Here is a 24,961-nt window from a genome sequence, read left to right as displayed (position 1 = left end):
GGCAAAAACCTCCTTCCCTGAGTTATAGCATTAAAGATGGGTCGTGGCTGGGTCTTCTAACATGACCCAAGGCACAGAGCCAGGAAAACCAAGGAGTGGCTCCGTAGGAAGCATATGGACTATTTAAAAGCAAAATAACAGGTCTTTGAGGGTCAGAAATCTGGCTGATAAGCAAGTGATCAAATACTTATTTGACACAGTAATTCACAAATAAATTGTTTAAAAAATCATATAATGTGATTTCCGGATTTTTCTACAAATGAGTATAAGTGCGTTAATATAAAGCTGTGTTTTGTAGCTGCACCACCATCAGAGCTGCTGTTATAGAAAACTCATTAAACACCACCTGACCAATCAGATTTGACTACTTAGTACTTAAAGATAAAAAAATATTTACAGGATATCACTGCTGTAAACTATGCATGTTTATAGTTTGTAAAAAGGAAACACATTTAAGCCATTTACATGCACATCTCTTAAAGACAGATGGCAAATGAGGTATTACAGATATTATAACAGTCAATAACAGTCAATGTCATTTCATCAGCATCATCCATGCTTCTCATCCTCCTGAGGAAAAAAAACAGACAGGGATGATCATTAAGCCTTATTTACTGTATGTCTATCCACTTTCTCAACCCAGAAACACACTGTACAGATAACTGTACGATAATATTTAACTATAATGAAATGTTCCATCCATCCGTCTAGGAACCTCTGTAGTCCAACTAGCGACTGCGCAGTCCAGTTGTGATCACCATTGTATTTATTCCCATTTTACGACCGTGGTAAGACCTCCGGGGCAACAGTCACGTGCACATTCTCACACTATCAGCAATTTGCCTAATTTGCATGTCTTTGGACTGTGAGAACTTGGACCCAAGGCGACAGTGCTAACCACTTAGCCACCATGCCGCTAATGAAACTTTGACATATATATGATATTGAAGTATTAAAGTATTAAAGTATTAATAAATCCCATTCCTGAAAGTTCCTTATTGTACTTTAAATCTAAATGAAATAAAATAAATAAAATAAGGAAAAAAAATTAGGGAATCTTTGGAAGTCCTTAAACAGGGTAATGTCATGCACAGATTGATCATTTCGCACATTTATCGTCTAAATTAAACGGTTCGCTGAACGGTTATTGTTTTGCTACAGAAAAGATTAGGAAGACTAATAAAAAAAAAGGCATGCAACTCCAAATGTGTGCATTTGTGTGTGTGTGGGTGTGAGTGTGTGTGGGTGTGTATACCTCTTCGTGGGACCACACAGGTCTTCTTGCACTCGTCCTCAGTATCGAAGCGATTGCGGTTGCCGTGACAACCCCCATACCAGAACTGCGCACACGCGTTGGCGGTGCGGTCGTAGTACCAGCGGATGCTGTAATCGCGACACGTCCCCTGATCCAACATCAGCTCACAGCGGGGGTCAAGGGGCACAATTTCTGACAATGAACACAAACAAACACCTCGTCATTACACAGTATAGACCAACACACAACCGTCTGTCTAAGCCAGTCTGCCAAGTCAGGTCAGGTGTGTGTGTGGGGGGTTTACAGCGTGCTCTTCCAGCCAAAGGAGTTCAAATTACCTGCTAACGCAGCTGTTAATATCTTTTCAATTTTTACAACAGAGGAAGAAGAGGGGCTGCTGAAAACATTACTGTTTCGGGTGTTTACCTTTAGGTAAAGGAGGTCGCGGGGCAGAAATGTAATGCACAGAAGTGGATGATGTGACTACAGTCGATGATGATGACGATGATGATGATGATGATGGTCTGCCACGTGTAGATGGTCTGTTGTGTGATGAAACGTCTCCCGTGTTGCTGTGCTCAGAGCTCCCATGTGTGTGAATATCTATGGTGTGTGGGACCTGATGACAAGGACACTTTCATAACCATTCAAACTGAGGCAAAAATATGTACTGTATAGCTCTCAAGTTACGATCACTGTACATGATTTAGTTCCAGTTAGTTCCTCAGCTCACTTGTAACACAAAGAAAAACTGAAAAAGTTTTGCCTAAGCAAAAACAAAGCAAAAACAGACTTTTAGTTTGTCCAAAGACATTGGGTGCCTCAGAAAAGTCAGATCATGCATGCTTTGCAAACCTTAATTCATTTTGATTTATACTAATTTTTTTTTACTTTTATACAGATTTCCATAGTTTTCTTTTGATGCTGTGAATCTGCCTTGCGACACTAACAATAGTTAAAAGCGCTATACACATGAAATTGAATTGAGTTTGAAATTGTAGAAGTATATACCCCTAATGGGGATATTGCTAAAAGGTGGAAAGGGCACTTTTGAGGAAGTTCTTGACCCAGGAGGCCGTGTCAGAAACCTTGTAATGTTTGCAATTTCAGTGGCTTTTTTTCAGATTCCTATAGCAGTTAGAAATGTTCAGAGCAACAAGGCTGCAGGAATGGATGAGACGCAACATGGGACAACATCATTTTGTTCATGTGGTTAACAAGTCTCAAGTCTCGGCCCCGGGACCAGTTGATTTGGTCAGTGTAAACGCAAATCGTTCCGAGCTCGGAAATCAATCTCCGGGCCGATTTCATTAATATACTCCCAGCACCTAGAAGCATACCTCTGGTCAGATGGCAGTAGGGACTTGGTCGGTTCGCGATCCGCCAATAAACACAAACAAGTACAAGGATAATGGCCTCTGTGCCATGACTGACATTATTCATATTTTGGAGACATTACTACATTTGGCTTTCATATTTGATTTGACCCATGACCTATTATGGTGTACCATGCTCATGAACACATTTTGAAGTGATTTGTGGTGTTCACACTACTCAAACGTACTGGACTTTTTGACCTAGTGGGACATCATCCTTTATGTTTTAGTTGACTAGCATTCTGGAATCTGAAAATCTTTGTGGGTGGATCTAAAGAAGTCTGGACCTCTCCAGTATTTCTCAGTCAGTTGCAACTGTGACCCGACAAGAACCCACGTTAAATTAATAAAGGGGGGAAAAATCTTAACAAAAGATGTTTGCTGAGTAACAGAAACAAGTATTTTTTTTCTTGTGAACTATCTGATGATTACCCGACCAGATATACTGTAGAGCTGGAAAACTTACCTGTGGGGTTACAGGTACTGGAATACTGTCACCTCTTCCACCTCCATGACTGACTGAGATAGTGTGTGTCCCGCTGTGAGTACCGGTGTGTGTTTCACTGTGAGTACCGGTGTGTGTTTCACTGTGAGGACCAGTGTGTGTACCGCTGTGAGTACCAGTGACTGTTCCACTGTGAGTACCAGTGTGTGTCCCGTTGTGAGGACCAGTGTGTGTACCACTGTGAGTATCAGTAATTGTTCCAGTGTGAGTACCAGTGTGGATCCCGCTGTGAGTACCAGTGTGGGTTCCACTGTGAGTACCGCTGTGTATCGCAGTATGTGTATAAGTACCAGAGGGTTTTCCTGAATGTGTTCCAGAGTGTGTCCTGGCGTTTACTGGGTCTACATTGTTTCCGTTATAATGTCCACCACTGCTGATGCGATTTCCGTTGTTATCGGACTCATACAAGAGACCATTGATGCGGTTGAGATGGTTGTTGTATATGTTGCCATTAATGGGGCTAAAGATGCCTCCGTTCTCGTCCTCACAGAACTGACTGACCAGTTTGGATTCCAGAGCTGAGAAAGAAAGATGGGAATGTCCGGCATGAGTTCTATTAGACTGAACCACTCACAGACATAAACGTGTCCCTCTATTTTGAAAACGTGGAAAATCGATGCAAAAATAGTTGCAATGTTAAAGTTTTTAAATGAAAAGTACAAAACATACAGTAGGGTGCATAAGTATTCAGACACTTTTCATATTTTCGGCACTAAACACTGGATTTGAAATGAAGCCATCGAGAAGTGATCGAAGTTTAAATCTCTAGAATTAAAGTCTCCATTTTCATGCTGCCTTTCAGATTGTAACAAATTGAATGTTACACAGAAAGGGATGGGACAAAAAAAATAATGCTTATGTTACATTACATACATTTATAATTGCAATTTATTTTACCAGAGCTTTGTAATTCAGGAATGTAATAAACCATGTATTACCTGGTAGGGTATTAAAGTCATCTATCTGAAAGACGTGCTCACTGTCAGGGTCCGAGGCGATGAGATCGAGCTCTTTAAGAAACTCTGCCTGCGCTGGATCACTGGAATTCACGATCCCCAGAGCAAACATCTCAATGTTGGCAGCGTGTGCCTCCCGCACTGCGATTTCCAGCTTCACAGAGTCACGCTCATCCGTCTGTCCATCCGTAATGACCACAGCGACCTTGGAGACCCCGGACCGAGCGGTGCGGAAGGCCTCACGTGTCGCTTTGCGGATGGCTGTCCCGGTATAAGTGCCCTCGCCCATGTAAGTCATCCTGCGCACGGCATGTTTGACGTCACGCTTCGCGGCATATCTGGCGAGGTCGAACTCCAGCCGAGCCTCCAAGCTGTAGAGCACGAGCCCGACTCGGGTGGCACGGTTTCCTACCGTCACTCTCTCCACCAGTGCCATTACAAAATCCTTTATGATCTCAAAGTTCTCAGGGCCGACACTCTCCGAGCTGTCAATCACGAAGACCAGCTCCATCGGTCGCTCCTTACATTTAATCCCGCATCCTAAATGTCAGAGCAGAATGTTTTAATAGAGCAGATACTCCTAACTAGAAGTAAATAAAACATGGAAAGGCAGATGCAAGGGCTTACCACATATTTCTCGTATCATTCTGATGACGTCTTCTCTCTAAAAATGAACGAGGCACCATGGATTATTAATATGCTGTCATAATAATGTATATAGTTTTAGTATCTCTATAATAAATACAACATTGCAATACTCTCTAATCTCAGAAATTTTAATCAGTAAATGTGGTATTTATGCATCATTAATAAGCAGTTTGATTTTCTCGATCTTGAATATTATAAAAGGGATTTAAGTATCATGTACTGTTAGTAAAGCAGTGGAGAAGAAATCTTACCGTCAGACCTGTCTCTCCTTTCACTCCCTGTCGACCCTGAAAGACAAAAACAGTTTAATTTACATGGAAACTCCACAATCAGGTCTAAAATCAGCATTCAAAGAAATTCACTTTATCTGATGCTAAAGTAATCAGATTTAGATCTGGAGGAGAGTATATTGAAAATCAATTTGGACATTATCATTCAGATACTGTCCAGCCAAACCCTAGCTATTTGAAAATAAATTATATTATCATGGCTCTTACTGGTTGACCTGGTGATCCAGGATCCCCGAAGTCACCTTTGACCCCTTTCTGGCCTCTCTCTCCTGGAGTACCACGGTCACCCTAGAGAAAAGAAGTGGGGAAAAAAAGTGGAAAAAGAAGTATATACGCTCCCTTTTTGTCTATTTTCTACATGTGACAGTGTTAGAATCTGACCTTTGTCCCAGGAAGACCCTCTCCTGGTGGTCCTCTTGGCCCAACCAAGCCCTGAGCTCCAAGCTCACCCTGAAACACGTACACAAACACGTACACAGCCACAGTAGTACTGCTCTTGTCTCTAATCATGTTTAACACCTATTGGTATTTTACTTAATGCACACTCCTATTTGATTATATGCTAGAAATCATTTTATTTATTCATAATTAGTGTTAGGTCTTGAACACAGCGCTGATGTTAACTGAAGATTTGTGATTTGAGAAACTATTTTAATCACTGTGTTATCTGTTACACTCATACCAGCACAATTCATATCCCAGGTGTATCATTGCTTGTAATGTTTGTGTGACTTTTACCTTCGGGCCTTGTATGCCCTGCCCTGGGGGTCCTAGTGAACCAGGAGGTCCCGGCCTTCCTGTGGTGCCCTAAAGATTTCCAAAAGAAGGACTGTCTTGTCATTGTGCTTAATTGTTTTCCGTTTTTTTTTTTTGGCTGTACTCTACATAAATTAGCACAGATTTTTTAGATGGGGTGCTGGATTTTTTTCCTGGGGTGGGTATAGACTGGGAGGGCTCGTCTAATTTGACTGCCCTGGCTAGCCAAAAACAGCCTTTGTTTTATGATGTATATCATTACTGTATTTTTTATGTACAACAAATAGGTCCAGGCAAATGATTTATTCCTTTGCGATTGCACAACCCTAGGGGAATTCCCTTAGTAGGCATATCCTGGCACAACCCCACTCAGACTCACTTTGTGTTGGATAAACTTCAGCCAGGGAAATAAAGGATGTGAACCTTCAGTTCATTTAGACAGCCATTTTTTTTTTTAACATTTGCCAATTGTTGAGTCAGGAAAAGAATTAGCAGGAATGTTGAGTCTACAATTAATGAGCAAACTGCCTCTCAATCAACTTCACCAGGGAGTAAAGAAAGTGTTTGTTGCTTGGCAACGTTTGACTCTAAACACTGTACAAACTTTTGTTATGAGGGGAGCCTGAAGAAGAAACTAAATAAGAATACACAAACATAAAACCCCTGTATTTTTTTGTATATATTGTGTTTGTGGGGTTGTTGAAGGAGATCCCCACACTGTATCCTTAATAATATTAAATCATTTTATTTATTTTATAAGGATACGAATAGGAAAGTCAGGCAAATATGACTTAAATCTCTTATGAAAGTTGAAGGGGCCGTGCCACAGACTTGCTTTTAGCATCTATGTCAGATAGTCTCCAGTGGGCGTCATTAGATTTAGTTAAAGTTGGTTGTATTGGCAATTAGGAGCACTCTCATATGACTTACTGGTAAACCTTGCAGGCCCTCGCCTGGTGGTCCTGGTGGCCCTGGCAAACCTCGAAACCCAATATCACCCTATAACACACAAAACATGTTTACTGTATATATATCCACACCCTACACATGCATACTTTTCTCTGAAAGGGAATACCTTTGGCCCTGGGACTCCCAAACCCTCCGGACCGGGATCTCCAGGATGCCCGGGAAGCCCAGGTGGCCCCTGTAATAAATGCAAACATAGAATAAGCATTTGTTTATTATTAAGAACTAATGACACATGTTCCATGCCGATAGAAAGTTCACAGGGGTCAATGGTAGACCCTACCGGTAGACCAGGGTAGCCAGCTCCTTTTGGCCCAAATGGACCAGGAGGACCTGCATCTCCACGTTCTCCCTGAGAAGCAAAACAGAAGGAGGCTATAAAATATAATAATATCCAAATATCATTCTAAAGTAAAACCTTTTTCTGATTTCATGTCAGATATTCTGTAATACACATTTTTCCGGACAGGCATCAGCATGGATAGGCTAAACCGTCTGTCAGCTACATGAATTTAATTGTTCAATTTATCCACTCTATTGTTACATCCTTCAAATCATTACACTTCCACACCAACAGAGGCTCCACTTTCCTGACTTAACCCCTTAAAAACTACTTGATCACAGATTTTACTGTATACAAACTTTTTTAACATAGTTGTTTGATTTTATCATCTACAATGATGTTATACACTACACGATTTCATTCCATCATAAATAGCTTTTATTACAGCACATTTTTTGAACCACTTTTTCACTCTCTAAATCCTGGAATATGTCTGCGCTATCAGGGGAAAAAAACTCCATAGATGTGATAACCTGGTCATTCAGTACATTCAGATCGTCAGCTAAATTCATTTTATTGCCACATAACGTTGCTGAGTCTAGACCTGAGCAACTGAAGCGACCCCAGATCATAACACTTGTACAGAGGACACGATGCATGATTGGAGCATCACTTTGGAATAGGCTGAATATATGGACTCGTCAGACTTCATGACCTTTTTCTGTTGCTCCAAAGTCCAATCTTTACGCTCTGTAGCAAACTGAAGCCTTTTTCTGATTAGTTTCACTAACATGTTTTATTACGGACACATAGCTGTTAAGTTCCAATCCTGTGAGTTCTCATCACGTTGTGTCTGGAAATGCTCTTACTTTCACTATTAAACATAACTCTGGTTTTTACTGTTGATGGTTTTACCATGCAACTTCATTGAGCAGTTAAGTGATCTCTAGTCCTGATTTTTTTCCTCCACCACATTACTTCCACAAAGTTGATGGTTCAGCACTATACTTTCAAATTTGAATTAGTGTTAAAGAGTTTTTCAGTTTCAAATCTCCTTAGTTGTTTCCTTTCCTTGATGCAGCCCAATAATCTGACCCTTCTGAAATGGTGACCTTTTTAGGCCAGGCAGTGTTTATGGTACCCGTTCACATACACTTCACTTTAGTGAGCAAATAGCAACTAAAACTTGGTTTACATTACATTTTCTCTGCCAGCTTTCCAAACACAATGTCATCACGTCAAATTATTGTTAGCAATACACAATGCATCTGATCCACACATAAATTGGCCTGTTTATCAAAGTACATCAGAGCCTGATCAGGGAAAGTTCATCATCTTTCTTTAATGTCTATGAGTGCATCCTAGATTTATTCCAATATAATCTCAGGTCCTTAGGTCCTTATCTAAATCTGCATGCTCTGTTTCTATTTATCTTTCAGAACATAATATACAGTACCTTTGGTCCAGGAAATCCATACCCTGTCTCCCCCAATGGTCCTGGAAGACCTGGCTGACCTGCATCACCCTGTAACAAAATTAAAGCCTGTTTATAACAAAGTCTACTACATACAGTATATTAGTGCACAAATGAAATTGACAGTAACATAACCTCAACAGTTATACCTTTGCTCCAGTTACTGTACGTCCTGGAGGTCCTGGTAAACCGAGGCGCCCCGGTGCTCCCGGTTCACCCTAGAGTAGGACAAAACACAATGGTATTTACATCTAGACTTTTCCCAAAGGATTTTAAAGAGGACGATTTTGTTTCTTCTTTAATTCTCACTTTTGCTCCTGATGGCCCAGGGATTCCCGGAGGTCCTGATAATCCACGGAATCCTCTCTGGCCTTGATCTCCCTGTGCGGAAGTATGACACACTTTATAAGTTCTTAATTCAAAATCTCAAAAAACTGTTTTGGACGTGACTGATTAAGACAATCAGTGGGAACGACATGGATGTCGGGGTTTAGAATAAGAGAAACAGGAAGGAGGAGAGTGCTTACCTTTTCTCCCTGTGTTCCAACACCTGGTGCTCCTTCCTGCCCTCTCGAACCTGGAAGACCAGGCTCTCCCTAAAACACATGCACACAGACATACACAAACATACACACAAACACATTGAAACATGTTTGCATTGTCAATTCCAAATGTGACAAATTTTCCATAGAATGATACTAAATCCCTGACGTAAGTTGTTGTTCTTTTGGATGTTCCCATCAAGTGACTGGCACAGTAAACCATCTGATCCACATACAATTCAATTCAATTCAATTTTATTTTATTTATATAGCGCTTTTAACAATGGCCATTGTCTCAATTTGGCACAAGTTTGCAGTTCATGACCCAGTCCTCCCCATTCTATCAGGGCTTGGGACTGGCAGTAAGGATGCCACTAAGAAAGTGAGAATCCTACCACTGAACTGCCAATGCCTGAGCTCAACTCTCATATACAAAGAAATCAAAATCTTTTCAGAGAATTTATATTGCATGATGGATGGTGGCTAACATGCAGCATTCTCATCATGGTAGCTTGGGTTTAAATCCCAGTTATGAAACTAAGCCCCACTCCTAAATGGGACAAGCCGGTGTGCAAGATTCAGCTGCATCACACTGGCTTGACTGGGTAAATTGGGAACATGTTAATCCAGTGAAGGAAAAATGATATTTTGTCTAGGACTGCTACCTTTTGTCCAGGTGCGCCATCCTCTCCAGGTAACCCCGGTAACCCTGATAACCCCGGAGCCCCTGGTTCACCCTGCAGAAGAAAAAAAACAAACAAACATGCTTCGCATTAAATCATGTTCAAAGGTCTTAGAGCAATCCACCTTCTTCATGTGAGATGGATTTGTTCATTCTGAATAAAGACAATATGAAACCAGATTTGACTTGATTCTGGGCTGATCTAGAGGTTTGTGACTGAAAGACTATGTACAGTATAATCCACATTGTCCAGATGTCAGACACTGACCTTTGGCCCTGGTTCTCCCACTCCACTCGCCCCTGGTGCTCCGACTTCTCCTGGTAATCCTTGATCACCCTGTAGATATTTGGTCATAATGTAGTCATGTGCAGGTTTCTTTCGGTTTCAGATACCTTGATGCGTATTTTGGTGCCGTATTTAACTTACGATATAATATTATGTCATTTTTGACATAACTTGGCTCATATATTTTTCCATAAATGCTTTGTACATATATATATATATATATATATATATATATATATATATATATACAGTATATTGGTATTTTCTTACCTTTGGTCCATGATAACCTTCTCCTGGTGGCCCTCTGAGCCCTGGGGGTCCACGTGGTCCCTCAACACCCTTCAACCAAAAAGTATCATTTTTTCATTTAAGATTTTCCATTAATTATGAGCATCATAAGCACCACCTTTGTGCAACAGACATAATTGATGTAAAACATGTCCAGAAGATCAGATGTCAAATGTCTTTTTAACAAAAATGTGATTAAAAAATATTCTGTGCGATCTAATCATAATAAGCAAATATAACAAATATTTAATAGAAAAAACTATTCAGCACTTTAAAAGAATATTTATATTGATGATTTTCAAACATAGAACCTCAAACCTAGAGCATTATAATGTTACATAATGATTAAAGCAAAATTTAAAATATTCTAAATATTTATTTCTTCTACATAAAGAATCATTTTTGCTATATTTTTTAAATATCAAATGATATCCTTCATGAATAATACATTTTTATTTAAATATTTTGTATATACTGTACATGGACCATTGTTCATCAAAAAAGCCATTAGACTCACATGCTTTAGTTTGACTAATGTATACTGTATAGTATTTCATATCTCTCTCTATATTTTAATAGAATGTGTCTCCCTGCAATCCACTTTCTCAGTATGGTATGTAAAAGTTAGCATTTAAAAGCATGTACACGTCATGTGACTACACTAGACTTTATTATAAAAATGTAGTTATAGGGAAATTACACAAAAACATAAAATATGTGGGAATGAACATCTGCACCTTGTCTCCTTGCACACTTAATCCAGGAAACCCGGTCTCTCCAGGTAACCCAGGGGGTCCATAGTCGCCCTAAAACACACAGTTTTCCACGTGTGGTTGTAAAACTGCTAACAGTAGTAATAATAATAACTATCACTGTTACATATTATCACAGTATAACACAGTATATTTTTATTCAATTGTTCCCTTTATTGAGGGAACTTATTTAAATAACAGAAGTAATGACAGAACCCTAATAACACATGTAATATCATCAATCTTTTTCCATTCACTATATTCATTCATAATACGTAAGTTCTCTCTGTGCAAAAACCCTGACTGACTGCATGTCGTAGCCATAGGTTAAATAATCTCACATGCCATGGCTCGCTCGGATATAAAACCAGCAAGACACTGGGAGAGAAAATTATTTTTGTCTGTCATGATCTAATGGAGCCAATGAACTGTTACAGAAGAGCCTCCAGAGCTAAAATCTTATTTCTAAAATTAACATTCATTACATAAATACACATAACATTTTAAAATTCAGTAAAATAAGTAAGGAATTAAACTGATTGGTGATATGCTGTTATTGGAAAATAATCAACAATGAGTTACGACGAATGAAGGAGTCTTAAGTAAATAAAATATCACTTATCCCGTGTCTTGTTTTGCATAGACACACTTAGACACCTAATCATACACTACAGGTAAATTGGATCCAGAGGTTCTGTGAGTCGAACCTCAGTGTGGTTTCTCCTATTCAGTACTTTGACCTCGGTGTAGAAAATGTTGTAGATCAATATCCCGGCCTTGAGTTGTGCAAGAAAACATGCTGACATACAGTAAGTTCAACAAACCTGAAGGTAATTCTGTTCTTACAGTTGTAAATATATATGATAAATGTGATGCTGAAGACACAATCACTCTTGAACGTGTATCGACTTGCCTAAATGTTTTTCAGGAAGTATCATTTTCACACCTGAGAGGGCAAGAAGGCAAAATCCCAGTGGTTTAATTAAAGACATGTTTAATCTTCGTCCCGAGTGCCAATGGTTACCTTGTCTCCTTTAATTCCAGGTCCGGCTGGTCCTCTCAGTCCCCTCGGACCCTCTATCCCTCGCTCCCCCTGTGGAAATAAAGAAGGACCATAGCGAGTTACATGTCAGTATTGTTCCATCTCTGTAATCCAATCTATGTCATTAATTAAAAAAAAACTCCTGAAATTTTATTGAAACGCTTTGTGTATTAAAAATATCACAAGTAGCATTTTTCATCATTCACTGTAGTTCGACATGTGACTGGTTCCTGCAAACAGAGTATTTGATTTGTCACACACACACCTGTGAATACACCATACTTCCTTCAAGCAAATATCGACACAACGTACTTACCTTTGGCCCAGGTAATCCCTCTCCTGGAGGTCCTTTTTCTCCCTGCAGCCCCTGTGGCCCCTGAGGCCCCTACAGTACACACACACACACACACACACACAGAACCAATAAACAAATGCCGATTATTATATAAGTGTGTGTGTGTGTGTGTGTGTGTGTGTGTGTGCGTGTGTGTGTGTGTCTTTACTGGTAAGCCAGGTTCTCCAAGTCCTGGAGGTCCCGGAGGTCCAGCTCTGCCCTGAAGTCCAATCTCACCCTACACACACACACACACACACACACACACGTATAATAATTACAATTATTTTTTATTTACATTTTTTTTCTTCATATGCTGATAAAGAACTGCAGTAAAGCATTGATATGAAATGCTGTAAAAACAATTCCATCTCTAAGCTAGTTTTTCATTTCATACCTTGAAAAGGTCAGACGTTCTCTTAAGCCACTGGTTCCTGAGATGTGGTTGTAATTCAAACACACACAAGCTTGTGGCTACGGGGTTTGACTACAGAGTGCTCAGGCAGACACAGATGCTTCTCACATTCAACTGTTTCACTCCAGTCCTACAACTAGGGTTTGAATGATGCCTTACCTTTGGTCCAGTAATGCCTATTCCAGTTTCACCCTGAGGTCCAGGTGGCCCAGGAAAGCCCCTCTCTCCCTAAACACACACACACACATTTGATTATATAGCTGGGTTTTGCTACAAGACCTTACTGATGCTTTATCATTAATATTAGACTCATTCTACAAGCCTCTGATCTTGTCTAAGTGCACTACATTTCGCCTAATGTAATCTTCTGCACTGGAATCTCCCTCTTACTCTCACTCATTCTCTATACCGCTTATTCTATGCTGGGAGACCCACCAGGGGACCCAAAAAATGTAATTACTTTAAGGGTGACATTATATTGAGTGACATCACATTGACTGCTATTACACTGAGTGACATAACGTTGAGTGACATCATACTGAGTGACATCATAGTGTGGAGAGAGTGGACGGCTTCAGTGTTCACATCACGCAGGATGTGTCACATCAACACCATGGGGAAAAAAAGCCCGGGAGCATCTTTACCACCTCAGACACCTGAGAGACTTCAGACTGCCCTCCAGGGTGCGTAAAAACGTTTACTCCTGCACCATAGAGAGCATCCTGACGGGAAACATCACGACCTGGTTCGAGATCAGCACCGTGGAGGACAGACGAGCTCTACAGAGCGCCTCATCCGCATATTATACTGTAGGTCATTACATCTCACATTTATGCATATTTGCACACTCCCCGGATATTTCTTTTTAAATTCTAAATCAATTTCCACACCAGTTTTCGTATTTTCCATATTTGTACAGCCATATTGTCTATATTTTGTACAGCTAAGAATTTTTCATATTTTATATTTTGTTCTTCAATTTTTTTCTGCAGCTACACTGAAAAAAATGATTTTTTGGTTTGGTAAAATATATTAAATCAACCATCATAATTTTTACATTGTAAAAATAAGTTTCAAGGAGAACTAGAATTTTCTAAGTAAAAGTTTAAATACCTACACATTTAATTCGTGTAATAAATTAACTAAGTGGAAAGAGTTAAATATTATTATGTATTTACTTGTAACATTTACATGTTTTATAGTCACTGCACATAAACCTAATAATATTAAGTAAATTTTACTTTTTAAGTTTAGTTTAAATTTCAAATTAAACCGCGCATGCGTGTTTGGAGACGCTGTACCCGCGCTGTGGATCAGTCGGTTGGGGATCATCACGGAGGTACAGCACGGCGTGGCTGGAGCTGGAGTTTGGCGTGTTCGAGGTAAGTTTACCTTTCTGTTTTGGATGTATTCTCACTTTCATGACCCCCAATTAATGTTCATCTTAATCTCAGGACGTACAATTAGCAATATTTCGGTTTTTAATAGTGTGGAGATTCACAAAACGCCGTTTTTCGTGTAAAAACCCGAACCTACGGAGCCCCACAGGGGTCCTGTGGTAAAAATTAAATAAATAAATAAATAAAATAATAACGAACCGAGCGCGTGGTTTAATAGAACGAGATGCGTGTTTCTTACCCCCACCCCTCGTGAAAACGGCGTGTTTAGAGAAAGGCTCGCCAGTGAGATGACATTTCTGAACAAACTGAGTCAGGTGTGTTAAAGCATTAAATGGTAAAAGAGCACTAGCAATAAACGTTTTTTTTTTTATCCGAATTTTACTGTAATGAACCTGTACATATGTTCATACAGTATTGACAGAAGCTCTAATTTGTCCAAATCACATTGCAGACAAGAAAAAGAAGTAAAGTCATCCTGTGACCTTGCATGCTTCATCTTTCCACACATGATTCTTGCTTCTCACTTTTTCATTAATCCCTCACTATTCTATCTTGTATTTTTCTAACAATGTCAGAAACTTTGTGTTAGTAGCACTGCTTGACATGCTTGATGCCTTTCTCTTTTGTAATTTTCTTTGGATAAAGGCAAACTTACAAAAGATGAAGAAATGGCTAAATGTAGTTGTACTAATAAAAGATTATGTAATGATACAATGTAAATATTTTCACAGAAACAAAGCGTAGAGATGAGACGTGAATCTGAAGAGGATCTCTAATGATTGCCTGGTAAAGCATTGTTTTCTTATTAATTATACAATTTAAAATGTTAAATTTACTACAAGATAAAGTTAGATGAAGGGGTGGACATTTCCTGCTTAGTGATGACCATCTACAGTTTATCTAACTCAAACCGTAGAGCATGGTGCTACCAAGGTCATGGGTTTGATTCCCAGGAAAAGCAAGTAATTGTAAATTACAAGTTATAAATAAAAACTTGTACCTTGAATATAGTGTTTGTTGCATTGGACAGAAGCATATACCAAATGCAAATGAATACATAAATCTGAGTAATGATTGAAAGAATTTTTATGTTTGGACTAACCCTTTAAATACAAACTCAGCATTCATCATAGGATTTCCTGACACTGTAAAGGTGCAGAGTAATCTATGGAGTGTAGCCATCTCATGACATGTTTTAGAATGTTTTACTGATGCAAGATTATTGCTAAAGCAATTTAACCCAAGTTTAACAATCTGAAGTATATGAAGTGATGGTCATTTTTTATAATCAATCATTTTTATTATTATTTTTTCTCTGTGATAATGAAGTCATCACAGGTGGGTGATTGAAGCAATTCAGATTTTTTTGTTTCTCAAAATATATATATTTTTTTTATTTACTTGTAAATTTTATGCAGGAGGACAGACGAAGTGATGCCAGTTTGCACATTCTTAAAATCCTTGTTGTCCGTGCTGTTGAAGGGGAGGAACCAGTTGGTGTATCCATAATCCTTGAAGGAAAGGAAATTTTGCAATATTGTGGCAATACTGCAAATGCATGTGCACTGCTTATGGGAGTAATTTATGCCATAAACCTTGCAGACCCCCGAGCACTGCGCTACACATTTGAGCTATTTCAGAAAGTTCTTTTAGAACTTGGTGGGATTAAGCTATCACCAAAAGTGCAAGCTTTAAAGATAAAGTTATCATCTTAAAACATTTGATATGGCTTGACTACTTGTCTGAACATGTTCAGTGTTTACATGTTCAGCTTAAAATGTTTTAATGCGTTAAGTTTCAATGGCATACTTTTAAGTGCACTAGTCCAGAGTGCTGATTTGAATGTTGCAACTTCACTGCTACAGAGGGCTATTAAGTTTTAAAGTTTATTCTACAGTTTATTTAATGTATTTTCTGCTGTATTTTATTTCTAAATGAATGCTGTATTTTATTAATTTATTTATTTATTATTATTTTACACAATTTTGTTTAAAACAAGTATTTCAGGCCCTGGTGCTGTGCAGATGTTCCTATGGATGCAAAATTTATCTGAATGCACATTTATTAAAAAGACAACCTGTATCTAGACTGTGAATGTCAAAAATATTTGGTAATGTTGGTGAATAAACTGTTTAATTATATTTTGGTTGTGTGATTTATGAATGATATAGATGAATGTCTATAAATGTTTCTTTGCAAAACATAAATTAGCAATGTGTACATTATTATAGGGAGTAATATAAATTAATAAAACCAAGTAAGGGAAAATCTCATAAAACAAAATGATAGTAAGATTTACTTAATAATTTCATAAAATCAAGGGTTCCTGCTGATACAACAATAAATTAACTTTACTAGATTATTTTAAATAAATCTAACTTGTGCATTAAATATAATTATGTAACTTTTACCTAATTTTTTTGATTGTTAATTTAATTGTTAATTTAATTGTTAAGTAGATTTTACCTGACAATTACGGGTGAGTTTTACTTAATATTGGAGCAATAAAATTTACTTAAAATTTATGTGTGCAAATTGTTACGAGGATTTTATTAAGTAAATCTTACAAGTTATTTTTTTCAGTGTATGTTTTTTCTATGTTTTATCCTTATTCTATTCCCTAATTCATTTCTTATTGATAATCTTCTTTTTTAAGGTCACGAGCAGTCGTATAAGCATTTTACTGCACATCAATTGAATTTGAATTTGAAGTGAACACACTTGGCACCCAGCGGATGCCACGTCAGTGATTCAAAGAACATTGCGCTGGCAGCTGCTGGACTGGCAGTGGATTTGTGTAGAGCGGGAGGGTACATATCAAAGTCAAACCAAAGTAGTGTAATATCACTTAATCCATGTTCGAGTGTGTGTGTGTCTGACAGAAACACATGCTGAAACCTTCGCTTATCTCAGAATGAGATCGCTGTTTTTTATAAAATACACAACACACTCTATGATGCTCCCTTTATTGATCCATGCACACTACTTAGGCAAGACAATGCAGTCTGATCATAGTGCTATAGAATAAGTCTAGTGCACTACTTAGACTGACCCTAGTGCACTATATAGATTCCGGCTTGGGCAATATATGAACTGAACCTAGTGCACTACATAGACTGAGATTAGTGCATGAAATAAAATATGATCACTGAGCCTAGTGCACAATCACTGAGCCTAGTGCACTACATAGTATAAGATTAGTGCACGATATAGACTGAGCTTAGTGCACTATATAGATTGAGTCTATGGCAATATTTAGACTAGGCTAGTACACTGTATATAGACCTTCTGCACTATAGACTGGTGCATTATATTGACTGGGATAACTACAATAAGTAGTCATATATAGATACTATACTATACTATACTATACTATACTATACTATACTATAGTACACTTCATAGTGGATTAGTCTCATCCTGTATAGTGAACTACACCCTAGACTAATCTAAGCTAGATTATGTAATGCTCTAGACACAGCACAGAGACCAGTCTCAGCCGAACGAACGCAGTACACAAGGTTCCCTTTGGCTAGTGCACTGTTAGAGTCAGCATAGTGAGCTAGATCTAGTCTGCAATCTTTACTAGACTCTGCAGCTAAGACACTCCAGCCTTGTTGTATTTAGTGCCAAGTCTACACTCTACTGCGCTTTAGTCTTTATTAATGTACCTGCAGTAACACATGCTAGAAACCTGAGTTGTGATTTTAATATAATTCTCCACTGATAAGAATGCTGCTTTGGCAAAATACTGTGTGTAAGAGATGTGTGTATCCAGCTTACTTTGTGTCCTGCTGGTCCCTGGGGTCCAATGTCACCGTTAGGTCCAGGCAAGCCCTAAAACAACCACCGAAAAACATAAGAAGACACGCCGACACAGTGATATGAAGAAGATAATACATGGTCGTGATGTTTTTTCAGATTGGTAGCTGTCTACCTATTGTTGACACTTGTTTGTTTGTTTGTTTGTTTATCTATCCCCCCTCCCTCTTGCATCTTCCATAAACTGGATTCAAAAGATCCCTGATTTTCCCTTAACCACTGCCTCTGTCTGTGTTCTGCCTCCCGCACGGCTCTCACTGCCTCATTATTTACTTCATTAATTAACAGAAGAATTTATATAACTATATATAAACACCAAACCTGCAGTCCTCTGTTTCCACTGACGCCCACTGGACCTTCAGGACCCTGTTAGAAACCAATCACACAAAACATCGTTTCAAAATTAATTCAATTTAGAGTTGTCCAGTGGAGGATCAAAGTGTGTGTGTGTGTGTGTGTGTGTGTGTGTGTGAAGAGTTGCATACTCACTCTGTCTCCTTTGACACCAGGCATCCCACATTCTCCTCTCTCTCCCTGGGAAATAAAAAAAAACAGGCAATGATTTACTACACGTGTAAGTGCTGAGTAACAATGAACAGACGAGCGTGGCAGGAATTGGAAAGGTCATATCAGGTCATATCAGCTCCAGTATGCTAGCATATGATGCTAACTGAATGTAGCAAAAACTGAAATACTGAACTGAGCCACCATGAGTCGTACCTTCTCTCCTCTACTTCCTGATTTGCCCTGATGACCAAAAGAACAGCAATGACAAAGAATTATGATCCATGTTACATACTGTAATGATTTTTATTAAACAAAATGTATAAATAAAAAAACAGAATAAAATGCAGACTGGCCTCTCCGCCGTTTAGCCCTGGCAGTCCTGGTTGCCCGCCTTCACCCTGCAGGAAGTCAGATTTTAGTCTATTAAACTAAAACTATCTTAAAGAGATTGATGTCATTATCCCGTACTGTATGTTCCACTTTTTCTCACACTTTAAAATAACAATGAAGAAATTATAAACATACCTTCGTATATGGGATTGACATTGACAAAGTAAAAGCTGAGAGGAACTTTGGACTGCATTAACATCCTACATAATAAACACTCTCTGACGCTTCCCATTTGTGTCTTTTAGGTGATTAAAACACTCTTTATATCACCTTTATTTACTATTAATATTTCTGTGTTATTTCTCATCATTACTATTATAAATATTAACATTTACATTAATACTGGTATTAATAATATGACCTGTTCATATTATAATGTGTAATAAGGTATAACAAAATATATAAAATAATAAATATTATAATATGATTTTCTATAATATTCAGTAAAAAAAAATTAACCAGCCATTATTTCTTTACATTAAATAAAATTTTATCGTGTAGATTAAATAAAAAAAAGGAAACAAACGTTTTACTGCGAAGTGCCTAAACATACAGTTTAATTTAAAAAGTGCTTGTTTATGTAAAAACCTCAGCAGCGACCCCATTTCCCCTCTCGTCTCTTCCAATTACTCAGCATTCAGCATCAGCAGTATAACTAATCACCAGCCTGACCATCGGTCATCATCTGCACATGTTACTCACTGGGTCATGTCTTACGTTAGATTTTCAGTGTTTTATGCTTTTATGATTTATACAGTAGGTCACTGTGGGGCTTAACAAAGAAAAAACATCCCGCTGAAACTGCTCGCTGGCCTGAAAATGAGAGACAAATCATGCCAAAAATGAGAACCAAAAAGTTCTTCAGAGAGAGCTATTCCTCAAAAGTACATTTAAAAATACAAGGAAGTCAAAGCAATATACAGTATAAAAAAATATAAAGGCTGGCTCAATATTTTGGACATATTGTATATATATATATATATATATATATATATATATATATATATATATAGAGAGAGAGAGAGAGAGAGAGAGAGAGAGAGAGAGAGAATATAATAATAAATTAGATAAAATAAATAGAAATCATTAAACTAATCAAAATCTTACCTATGCAAACAGGAACACAAAATACTCACAAAAAAATAATAAAATTCTGTACCTACGTGTTGGATATATGCTGAAATAAAATATTAAATATCACACACCGCACATTTAAGCTTGTGTATTCGATATTGGGGGTCCTGATGACCAACAATGCTTTATACACACACTTGTGTCTTCTGTCATGAGGTTTTTTAATCTTTACAAATAATATCATAGTTTAACCACAAGAAGAAACACACATTTTGGCATTTCTATCTCCAATCTACTGTATAATAAGAACATATGTGTTTTTCTGACCTTCTGCCCTTTTGTTCCTGGACTTCCATCATCTCCTGGTCGACCCCTTTTCCCCTGCAATAGAGAGAGAAATGTAAAGAAGGAGACAAAAGTATTTGCTCTTTAAAAGACAACACACATTATTTGGAATCCCACACACACCACAGATGCCGGATATAAACTCTCAGTGAATCCTTTAATTACAGAGCACTAACCTACATCTACAGTACTGTATAGAAACGACTTACGCAACAGGCAGTAATGTTCCAGGCTTTTTTCCTCTCCCTGATAAAACTCATTGAACAAATAAATGCCACACATAAAGAAAAAGAATCCAGTGAATGTGTTTTAACTTGCAGGTTAATTATCACTGGATTCTCTGGACTTGAGGTGAACACTGAAAAACATCTCAGCGCCCATTTACCCTGAACGACACTGTGTGTAAACAAGAAACATGAAAAGAAATCCAAATCCCCCACAGACCCGTGTCTAATCGCCCCAATTTCCACAGGACGGCCTACTAGATTCACGGCACTTCCAGCTTTCATTCAATTTAGGAACGCATAAGTTATATTTCCCTTAACTCTTATTTCACTTCTTCTAAAAGAATGTGTATTAAAAATTGGATCCAGAAATATTGGCACCCTTTATGCTGTATATTCCAATAATCGCGGTCTGAGACATCGCTCAAAAATCGATCTAAAGCCGAGAACATATCAGTTACATTATTCATATTCTCATCCATCCAGTGTGAATAGAGGTGGAGTAATCCTGGGAGAGACCACGCCCATCATGATAGAAGTGTTTTATTTTAGGTTAGGGTGTGTTCACTTACGGCTGGTCCACTTGGTCCTCTCTCTCCTTTCTCACATACACACCTTTTCTCCAAAGGACACTATAACCACACACATAGACACAATATATGTTCCATAGACAGGTGTGATGATTTAATGACTAATTAAACATTTTTAGGGACATACTTACCGCCTCATCTGCCAACTTCATCTAGAATATAAAAAAGAAAAATTATCATTTTGTCATGAAGCATTACTGTTGGTCAGTGTTGGGTGTAACGCATTACAAAGTAAGTACTTGGATTACTTTTTTGAGGTAACGAGTAATCTAACACGAAAGATAGGAACGTAATCACAGCTCCAAAACTCGTGGTGATCATGATGAACCGTACTTACGGCCAGATCTTATTATGCACAGATTATGGGCCAAACTTCACCTAGTGATGACGGTAGAATAATTATAAAGGTCTTGACTAAAGCAACGTGCATGAGGAATCACAAAGGAGTTTTCATTTTCTGCAATGGAAAAAAACTTGAACTAGTTACTTTTATTAGAAGGTAACGCTGTAACGTAACTGATTACTTTTTAATGACAGTAACTTTGTAATGTACTAAGTTCATTTAAAAGTAACGTCCCCCAACACTGATGTTGGTAAAAGAGCACTTGATTCAGCACATCATAGCATATTGCACTGCACAGCACATGATATAAGTGTATATATTTGATTATATATTTCATGATAAATTAAAAGAACAGCAGTAGAAAAAGTCATGCTTGGCTGGAGGTTAAAAAAGCTGCCAGGCTTAATAAAAAGTTTCAGCAAATTATTTGACAAACCACAAAAAGAATGAATTAAATTGTCACATATTAAATTTTTTTTAAAAGACAAGTTTGCAGAAGACTTAGATGAGTGATAAAATGTGAGTGTTAATATTCCAGCTAAAATGCAACTTAGATCCTGTATTTTGTCTGCTTGGATTTTTGTTTCACTCCTTTTCCAAACGCAATGTTTCAGTGTCTGTAGCTTTTATTCAACATTCCCCGAACACTCTTACAGTATTTCCTTTTTATTTTGGTTGTCAAAAGTGAGGTGGGGGAAAGTTTGAAAACAGTAGAGAACTGCTTGATAAAGTCCTGAACATTGATGTTTATTGTTGCTGTACTTTAAATGTCTAGGGAAATGCAATTAAAAAAGACAAATAACAATAAACAAAACTAACAAAACCTGTTTTCTTGTTTTCTGGTGGTTGACTCCAGTAAGTTGCATTACTTAAGGCGGTAATGCAACTTACTGGATGCCAACCGGCGTGAAACAACAAAACGGGTTTTTGTGCATTTTCCTAGACATTTAAAAGCTTTAAAGAAGGGCATTTTCCTAGCCAATCAGAACACAGCAACCAAAACCGTCCATGTTCAGGACCTTATCAACCAATTCCCCACCGTTTTCAAGCTTTGTCCTACCCATAGTTTTTTAATAGACATAATAACAGGCAAATACTCTTTTGATTGTGTAAAGCTGCTTTGTGATGATGTAAATCCTTAAAAGCACTATACAAATAAAATTGAATTGAATTGAATTGAAATACTGCATATGTAAGAGCGTTAATTAATGATGATATGCTCAATTCTTAGCGATATATAAGGGTTAAAACATAACTAAGGGCTGAAGAAAAATAGGTTACTATTCTCTGGGCCCTGATTATTATCATTAATTAATTAATTAATTTTTTTTTTTTAATTTTGTTATTGTAATAAATTAATACTGTACATTGTTTTTTTTTTTGTTAATTGAAAGTGCTCTCCTGGACAGAAAGCTGACTGAGCACTCATCTGGTACGCCTGCAGCTTTATTAAAACGATTTGCTGACATCATCCATCTATAGTTTCATCCCGAAGCCAAGTGAGATAGCTTTCAAGTGAGATGGAAAAAAATAATAACTTTGTCATGGACTTTATATGAATTAGACACATGAAAGCACACATTTTAGTGTGACATATTGCAGGCACTTGGCTTCGTGCTGCTTCCAGCTCAAAGTGATGTCATGCATGAATAGTAGGCTGAAGGTTTGAGTCAGAATCATACACATGTCTGTAGTTATGTCTGCAGTCTGAATACTGATGTTTGTGATAAAACCTTGATGCATTAGTGTATCTGCGAGTTAATTTCGACAAAAAACTGGACTGGTCACTTAACACAATGGCACTCTACAAGTGCCGGTTGTATTTTCAGCACCGGCATTATTTTTAGCTCCGTTCTATAAACCCATTGCAGCAAGTGAAGTTTGTTGGGGCTGCAATATGAAGGTGTCGGACAGAGTTAGACTGGACAAGGCTATTAAAAGGGCTTGATCTGTGCTAGGCATGGAGCTTGAGGTGTTGAGGTTGTAGCAAAAAGGCGGATTCTATTCAAAATACAATCAATCTTGGATAATCCTTCTCACCTGCTATACAGTGTGCTCTCTGACCAGGGGAGCAAATTCAGGCAGAAACCGATGACGTGTTCTACAGAGCGCCACAGAAGATTTTTTCTCTCAATGGCCATAAAATTATACAACTCTTCTCTGTAATGTTTGTCAGTAGTGGTACAATGTTATATTAATACTATACTTGTTTCCACAGTCATTTACCCATGACCTTGAGCCATACCACTCCTCAAGTGCAATATTTGCTTGCTGTATTATTTGTACGATGCCGTTTCCTCTTTTCCATTCCATTTCCATGTGATGTGCCTTTCTTTAGTGCAATATGGGATCTACTGTTGTTGTTGTTGTTTTTTTTTAGGATTTCTTCCCCCCTTGTCTACTGTAATATATTACTCTTTTCGTTTCTTCTTGGAAAACAACAAATGATCAACTGTAACCAATATTTTAAAAAGTGCTTTAAGGTTCCATCATTGGACAGATCCTTACACTGGGTTACTAAAGACACAAATACTGAATTATTTTAAAGTGTAAGAGAACAAACTGTAAATCTTATGAATGGATCTTTTTTTACTTGACAATGGCATAATGTTATTGATCAAATGTTGTATTACTTTTAGATAACTGATGCAATAAAGTTCATAAGTTCATCACAGATTCTTTACTCTGACTCATTCTCCCTCTCTCTCTCTCCCTCTCTCTCTCTCTCCCTCTCTCTCTCTCTCCCTCTCTCTCTCTCTCTCTCTCTCTCTCTAGTCTCATCATGTCATGGATTAACTTTTGATTCAGTTTGCTTTGGAATTATACGTGCTGACTCAGATTGAACAAACTCCATGTGCGAATGCTAAACGCAGAAAATCATGCCTTATCATGTATTAGATTAACTAAAAAAAAGCCATCTACGTGCCTTAACACACACTCTCATTTCCCCTAGCAAGTGTTTGTTTAGATATTTTAAATTCTGATTTAAATACTCAAATATTGAATATATTCTTGTATAATCTTATAGTGTATGCTAGGTCTTAATGCAAGAAGTGTAACGCTAACAGGTCACATTCATTAATTAACAACTAACCAAAATGTTAATAAGAACTCAGTAAATCCGCTAATCTCACACAATCCGCTAGCTATTTGTTAAAAATGGTGGGCTAATCTTATGTTTCATTTCTGTACACATTCGTCAGCTTTTTAGGTTTCGATTTTAGACTTTAAGTGAATTATGGGACACTTGGTCACTTAAAATGGCTAATTATGGGTAACATACTAGCAAAAAAAGGGGGCTAATCCCATATCAAAACTAACTAGTTTAGCCTAAGCATTTGTAACAATATCCAGACACGGATATGAAGGAAAAAAAGTGCAAATTCCAAGCAGATGTCAGCCACATGGAGTGAGGA

At 37.8% G+C, this 24,961-nt stretch overlaps 1 protein-coding gene and 1 long non-coding RNA gene across 2 annotated transcripts in view; one reads left to right on the top strand and one right to left on the bottom strand.

Moving 5' to 3' along the window:
- Positions 1 to 240: 240 nt before the first annotated feature.
- The window catches only part of col28a2b (collagen, type XXVIII, alpha 2b), a 36,254-nt gene continuing 11,533 nt past the window's right edge, over positions 241 to 24,961 (bottom strand). Inside the window, exons 4-36 of the mRNA XM_053497615.1 lie at positions 21,334 to 21,354; positions 21,185 to 21,244; positions 20,371 to 20,424; positions 18,933 to 18,977; positions 18,793 to 18,819; positions 18,562 to 18,606; positions 18,394 to 18,438; positions 18,034 to 18,087; positions 13,010 to 13,078; positions 12,605 to 12,673; positions 12,418 to 12,486; positions 12,084 to 12,152; positions 11,045 to 11,113; positions 10,290 to 10,358; positions 10,002 to 10,070; positions 9,717 to 9,788; positions 9,037 to 9,105; positions 8,819 to 8,890; positions 8,659 to 8,727; positions 8,492 to 8,560; positions 7,036 to 7,104; positions 6,862 to 6,930; positions 6,717 to 6,785; positions 5,769 to 5,837; positions 5,412 to 5,480; positions 5,238 to 5,318; positions 4,992 to 5,027; positions 4,720 to 4,756; positions 4,075 to 4,632; positions 3,098 to 3,654; positions 1,682 to 1,874; positions 1,256 to 1,447; positions 241 to 570 (exon numbers count right to left, since the gene is read on the bottom strand). Of these exons, the coding sequence (XP_053353590.1) occupies positions 563 to 570; positions 1,256 to 1,447; positions 1,682 to 1,874; positions 3,098 to 3,654; positions 4,075 to 4,632; positions 4,720 to 4,756; positions 4,992 to 5,027; positions 5,238 to 5,318; positions 5,412 to 5,480; positions 5,769 to 5,837; positions 6,717 to 6,785; positions 6,862 to 6,930; positions 7,036 to 7,104; positions 8,492 to 8,560; positions 8,659 to 8,727; positions 8,819 to 8,890; positions 9,037 to 9,105; positions 9,717 to 9,788; positions 10,002 to 10,070; positions 10,290 to 10,358; positions 11,045 to 11,113; positions 12,084 to 12,152; positions 12,418 to 12,486; positions 12,605 to 12,673; positions 13,010 to 13,078; positions 18,034 to 18,087; positions 18,394 to 18,438; positions 18,562 to 18,606; positions 18,793 to 18,819; positions 18,933 to 18,977; positions 20,371 to 20,424; positions 21,185 to 21,244; positions 21,334 to 21,354 (3,192 nt within the window). The 3' untranslated portion in view covers positions 241 to 562. The remainder of the gene's footprint in view (positions 571 to 1,255; positions 1,448 to 1,681; positions 1,875 to 3,097; positions 3,655 to 4,074; positions 4,633 to 4,719; positions 4,757 to 4,991; positions 5,028 to 5,237; positions 5,319 to 5,411; positions 5,481 to 5,768; positions 5,838 to 6,716; positions 6,786 to 6,861; positions 6,931 to 7,035; positions 7,105 to 8,491; positions 8,561 to 8,658; positions 8,728 to 8,818; positions 8,891 to 9,036; positions 9,106 to 9,716; positions 9,789 to 10,001; positions 10,071 to 10,289; positions 10,359 to 11,044; positions 11,114 to 12,083; positions 12,153 to 12,417; positions 12,487 to 12,604; positions 12,674 to 13,009; positions 13,079 to 18,033; positions 18,088 to 18,393; positions 18,439 to 18,561; positions 18,607 to 18,792; positions 18,820 to 18,932; positions 18,978 to 20,370; positions 20,425 to 21,184; positions 21,245 to 21,333; positions 21,355 to 24,961) is intronic.
- LOC128526056 (uncharacterized) lies at positions 13,928 to 16,366 on the top strand. Its single transcript, XR_008360763.1, has 3 exons — positions 13,928 to 14,232; positions 14,982 to 15,036; positions 15,669 to 16,366. It is a non-coding gene; the product is annotated as an uncharacterized LOC128526056 (long non-coding RNA).

This window comes from Clarias gariepinus, chromosome 6 (assembly GCF_024256425.1).
Source record: "Clarias gariepinus isolate MV-2021 ecotype Netherlands chromosome 6, CGAR_prim_01v2, whole genome shotgun sequence".
Taxonomy (NCBI): Eukaryota; Metazoa; Chordata; class Actinopteri; order Siluriformes; family Clariidae; genus Clarias; species Clarias gariepinus.
The sequence above is the reverse complement of the archived record's forward strand: the minus strand, read 5'-3'. Positions and strand labels throughout refer to the sequence as shown.